Source organism: Priapulus caudatus, unplaced genomic scaffold (genome assembly GCF_000485595.1).
Source record: "Priapulus caudatus unplaced genomic scaffold, Priapulus_caudatus-5.0.1 Scaffold87, whole genome shotgun sequence".
NCBI classification, from domain to species: Eukaryota; Metazoa; Priapulida; class Priapulimorpha; order Priapulimorphida; family Priapulidae; genus Priapulus; species Priapulus caudatus.
Window position 1 is genome coordinate 355,603 of NW_014577148.1, and position 6,094 is coordinate 361,696.

The 6,094-nt window shown below is 40.7% G+C and overlaps 1 protein-coding gene across 1 annotated transcript in view; it reads right to left on the reverse strand.

Moving 5' to 3' along the window:
- The window catches only part of LOC106804792, a 78,614-nt gene extending 74,213 nt beyond the window's left edge, over positions 1 to 4,401 (reverse strand). Inside the window, exon 1 of the mRNA XM_014806137.1 lies at positions 4,119 to 4,401. Within this exon, the coding sequence (XP_014661623.1) occupies positions 4,119 to 4,191 (73 nt within the window). The 5' untranslated portion in view covers positions 4,192 to 4,401. The remainder of the gene's footprint in view (positions 1 to 4,118) is intronic.
- Between the last annotated feature and the right edge of the window lie 1,693 nt (positions 4,402 to 6,094).

Here is a 6,094-nt window from a genome sequence, read left to right on the forward strand (position 1 = left end):
TGGATGGACTGGAATGCGATGGATGGATGCGATGTATGGATGGAGATGGATGGATGGCATGATGGTATGGATGGAGGATGGATGGATGGTGGCATGGATGGTATTGGATGGATGGTGGATGATGGATGGATGGATGGATAGATAGCATGGATGGCATGGATTGGATGAATGATGGAGAATGGATGGATGGATGGTATGATTGGATGCGATGGCTGGATTGGATGGATGGCATGGATGGTGGATGGATGGATGGAGGATGGATGGATGCGATGGATGAATGGATAAATAGATAGCATTAAATAGATAGATAGATAGCATAGATTAAATAGATAGATAGATGATAGATTAAATAGATAGATGATAGATAGATAGATTGATAGAATATGATAGATAGATTAGATAGATAGATAGATAGATAGATAGCATAGCATAGATGATAGATAGATAGCGATAGATAGGATAGATACGATAGATAAGATAGATAGATGGATAGATAAGATAGATATAAGATAGATAGGATATGTAGGTAGGTAGCATGGATATATATATTATATATATTATTATATATATATATAGATATAATAGATAGATAGTTTAGATAGATAGATAGATAGATTAGATAGATAGATTAGATAGAGTAGATAGATAGATAGATAGATAGATAGATAGATAGATTAGATAGATAGATGGATAGAAGATAGAATATATAGATAGATAGATTATGTAGGTAGCGTAGATAGATTAGATAGATAGATAGATAGATAGATAGATAGATGAATAGATCGATAGAGATATGGGTTACAGTGTTTTGGCATTGTGCCGAACAAGCGTGTATGCGATGCCGTCAACCTCAATAATCAAATATACAGCAGTTTGACCACCCGGCCCCCGTCGTTTAGAAGTCACCACAATGACAATCACACAAAGCTTCGGAATGTGACCCTCCTGCTCAATCTTACAAGCGCGCTAGTCGTCTTCGTCATTGTGGTGACATTTCACACGGTAATGGTGGAGCCGCGACCGTCACTCCGTTCTCCGTATGTACGGAACGGCAGCAGCGGTTCGCCGTGTCACTTAACTAGAGGCGTTCGTCTATCGCCGCGAATAATTTACGCATAATTACACGTCTATACGTGCGGCGAGCGAGCGTGATCGCATAGCGAGATTTGCCGTTTAAGAATCCTGCACGCGTGATCGACCCGTGTACTGCTACAAAATGAAGGTTGTTCACTAATTTGTCTAGTGAACGTGCGTGAATTTGTTTATATAGATCCTCTTAAACGTGAGATGTACGAACGTTAACGGGATTAATAAATGTTTAAATGCGAGTCCCCGCAGATTGACGGCTTAATCTGCGATGCTGGATTAAACTGAACGTGATTACACGATCTGTAAAACATTCGTTTTTCCTTTATCCTTAGAGTAAGTACTGGTTTCCGCAAACAATAAACATATAGAAATCATAATAGACACTAACATAGTATCTTAATCATAATAGTAACTTAATTATGGTGAGTAATAATCTTAAATAGAAAATACAAACATTACGTTCGCACATACTGTAATAGTAGGGACTACCTACTGTGCGCATGCACATGTTGTTTTGTAGAACCTTGTTGTTGGGTCAGAGCGGATTGATACCGCGCGCTCTTGTGGGCCGGTTCGTATGGCTGCTAGGCAGAACATGTATCAGCTCCAGTAATAAACGTCTTTATGAGTTACATCACTCTTCGTCAATACTTAACACATACGTGACACGTTCGTACGCCCACAGCACGTACACACAAATGAAAAACACACATGTACGGTATCTGTATATCAAAATTCTCCTGATGCTTTACGCGTACGTCCAAATAAGAAACACGAAACACATACGTGTGCGCGCACACACGCATGCACGCACGCACGCACGCACGCACGCACACAGTCATCCTTTAAGTTAATTCGAGTTAAATTCTGTGCAGGAAGCATCGATGACTCAGACCTTCGAGTTCAAAGGTCTACCCTCAACCAATTCTGCATTTGCATGTCTCACAATGCTAGAGAGAACGTTTACGCACAACTTTCTTCGCCTCTCAAGACCAAATCTTGGCAATAGCAAAAGTCTCAAAGACAAGACACAGTACCGCTAATACGTAACTGGGGAAGACACTTCATTACCAGTGACCTAGAATACGATAACAATCGCTTAATTATTAATGACATTTTGTATCAATTGATTGCTTTGTAGAATAGCGCAGGCTCCCGCACAGAGGAAATATATCGCTATCCTACAACTTAACTACTGATTAAGAAAATAATTGTTTTGAGTCATACAAGCAGTGAACTTTGACCGCCGAATGAATGCGGTAAAACGCTCTTTATGCGTCTTGTTTTTAAATAAACTTGCTGCTGTGACACGTTACGATAACCACCATGTATTCTGCGTCTCGTTCGTTGCGCTCGAAAAAAAACCTCCTAAATCTTATAATCAATTCTCAATGGTGATTGTAGTCAATCGTAGACTGCAGGATTTCACTCATTTTACCCAGTATCTTCTATCAGTAGTCTTACTGCAACACCATTGCAAACTATTCACGATAACAATGTAGCGTTTCCAGTTTAACGCATTTAAAACACATCACCAGTCCTCTTCTATTCCGTATGCAAAGATTTCTGGCTATATTGTAATGATAATTCGGGGCAGCCTTACCCTATGACCCCACCTCTCATAAACACTATGTTTAACAAAGTCGAACATATCATTAGGAAACGCCAATATCCTAATTATGTATGCTACACGCGAAGTCGCCTGGCAGGCATAATGCAGTACTTGTAGATTTGGGTAAATAAGGCGTCAGACAGAATACTTCATCTTTAGGCAGCTAAACAACTCAACACTTTCGCATCAAATCACTTGTCAGCTAAACTTGTCAAAGCTAATTTCATAGTAATTTCAAACCGCTACTATATGCGCAATTCCGATTGTGCTCATCAATAAAGCGTCTAGACTTGCCACGAGGGTATGGGAGTGGGGGCGTTAGAAGTGGATCACTCGGTGTGTAGCAACAGTAATAAAATGTAAATGCGTAATTCGCGTAAAAGCCGGGCTTACCGCACCCATGTGCAATAAAACTGTTTACTGCTGACGTTTACGCTACCGTACTGAACTACTTATTATCCAAATACATTTCTCGCAGTGAACTGCAACATGCAATACGTTCACATATGAATAAAAATAACCCTGTAACCTCTATAATTATCTAGCTATCGCAGAGTAAAGCCCGCATAAAACTACAAATACAAATAAGCGTCTACGAAGCCGGAATGTTTTCATCTATTTACTGGCGTTTTTATTTTTTAATCTCAACGTTTTAGATTATATGTACGTTATTAAAACTGCAGCTGCTTTAAATTTCAGGTCACTCCGTTTGAAAGGATTATAATTATGCAACTCAACCACTGAGCTAAGAACACAGATTCGCCTACAGTCTGTGACAGAGAATATGCCGAAGGTTCACCCTTTATTAATAGAGATGCTTGTTTGATCGTGCCCTATCTCGGATCTTTACCACTAATTTAAGAGATAATATATGCACTCCAGCATGCAGTGAATTACCACCTTTCAAGAAGTCAATTGGCTAGGATATATGAAGGTATATTAGATATATCGAAGTGTCGATCATTTAAGTTTTACGCGTTATGGTTTGCAATAGATAATATCAAAGTAAATATTGGATTGAACTATGAATAACGGAGAAACCCGTTGACTTGGACGTAAACCCGTTTACCGGTTCGCCGTAAATTATAACCACCACGTCTGGAGCGATGAGTAATTTCACATAGACGGGTACAGGAATCTAGAAGAGGCTAGGGTGAGGGACCAAGGAATGCGGAGTGGAGGTTATGGTTGGATTGGGTCAGCTCTTTTAGAGAAATACGGTTTTGATTCGAGGCATGCCTTTGCGGTTGCCAATGCAGTTACCATTGCAATGCAATTGCATGCCAATACAGTTGCCTACGTATTTTGTAGTATTTTCTGCCAGATAGATAAATGAAGAAATATAAAGGATGTAGTCTCGAGGGGATCCTGACCCACTGGGCACAGCGCATACATACTCACGTCAACGAAGCCCTACCTATAATAGCAGTGTTTGAAAACCCTCGAGCAGCCTCTGATGATTCACTGTGCAGCTGAAAGACTGCGCTCATCCATGTCCTTCGTAAACACTCCAGATCTCGGCTACCGCATTCACAGTAATTCGTATCTTGATTATATATATATAATACACGGAGACTGATTCTTCACTTCAGTCGTCTCTAGTTAAAATAATGCCAGTCCGAGAGCCAGCCATACGCCGCTACTACCGCACTGCATTAATAGGCTGGCGTCGGATCACACACACGCGCGCTCACGCTTCCATGCACACACACCTTACGTGTGTGAGTAGCGTTAGCGTATTGCCTCCTAGGCGTCCAAGCATACGTTTACTCATGTGTGCAGAAGGCTGCACGCCCGACTGCTCTTCACACGGCTGCTATAGTTAGTCTGAAAGTTGTCTTACCGTGCCTATAGATGGCGCCAATAAACCAATATACTCTGACCGTCTTCTGCAGAGTACTCGCTAAGCTTTCCTTACGGGTTCTACGGGTTGTGGCCCTAATGATCGCTATGAGAAGGTCCTGGTGGCGTACCCCAAAGGTTAATTAACATTTCATATTTGATCATTTTGCTGTTCTTAGCAACAGGATAGAGCCGAAAACCAAGAAGCATAATTATTCATGTAACATTTAGGTAAAATAATCCGAATGGTGAATGGTGAGAAAAAAGTGTCTTCACAAGTGCGTACACGAAAACTTCTAGGCAGAACTTACATATCACACCATGCGAGAAATTACGTCTGGCCGGAAATCGCTTTTGCGCTAACGTAACACATACGGTCATTTCTACGCCTCATGCTATACACCATCCGGACATTGCTGCGAGACATCCCAGTAGCCCGTTTTACAGTGAAACTGTACGCCTGTAATTATTCAACGATGTACAACAATAGCAAAGATATAATTTGCAATATACAACCATAATATTTTTTCTTCTTCCCACTTCTTTCTCTCTCTCTTTCTCTCTCTCTCTCTCTCTCTCTCTCTCTCTCTCTCTCTCTCTCTCTCTCTCTCTCCCTCTCTCTCTCCCTCTCTCTTCTCTACAGGGACTTAGCTAACTCACTTTGTTTGGGGCGAGGGAGGCAAAGCCACGCGCGCTTTGCGTTCTGGTCAGTTGCCCGTCAGCAAATCATTGTTGCCGCTTCTAAATCGTGAGAGGTCAACTGTCCGCCCCTTACCATCACCTCCGCTAGCTGCTGTCCTGCATACGCGTTCCTTTTTGTTGACATTGTTGACATTTGTTGACATTATATAACAATAGTGAGTATATTTCCAGCAGCAGTTAGATATAAAAATCCTAATGACTTGCTTCTTTAATTACAATGCGACAAATATTACGAATGTCATGAAATAGATGATAGGATCAGATGTGTCTGTGCGCATGGGTATATAGGCCTACTGTGTTGTACTACCAGAAATAATATTTTGTTGAAATTGTGTATTTAAAAAACAGACAATATAAACAGAAACATATGTTGCCGTGAATAATAATATGAAACGCATTGTCCCATTCATATGCCTATAATAAGTAGCCCAATATTCTCAATGTATCGATTATGTACATTTTCATTGCCGTTGGTCGGCGCTAGAGTTGTACATATAGCAGAGCCGTATCTCATATATAATTTTATTGAAATTATACGATTGTATTAAGGAGCCACTCTGGAGCTGTTAGATATGAAAATTGTTAATCCCAATGACTCACTTCAGTAATTGTAAGGCGAAGAAGCCCTTCGAAACGACCTTAACGTTTGCAATAGAGTGGCAGACGTGTTTGTGCGCATGCCTACTATCGGCTAACAGACTTCACATTTTCCTAGACCTATGTGTTTAAAAATTAGAGTAGATACTCAGAAATATGGGCCTATAAAAAGTTGTTTAACGCGTTGCCTCCCTTATATAAGAAGAGAGAGAGAGAGAGAGAGAGAGAGAGAGAGAGAGAGAGAGAGAGAGA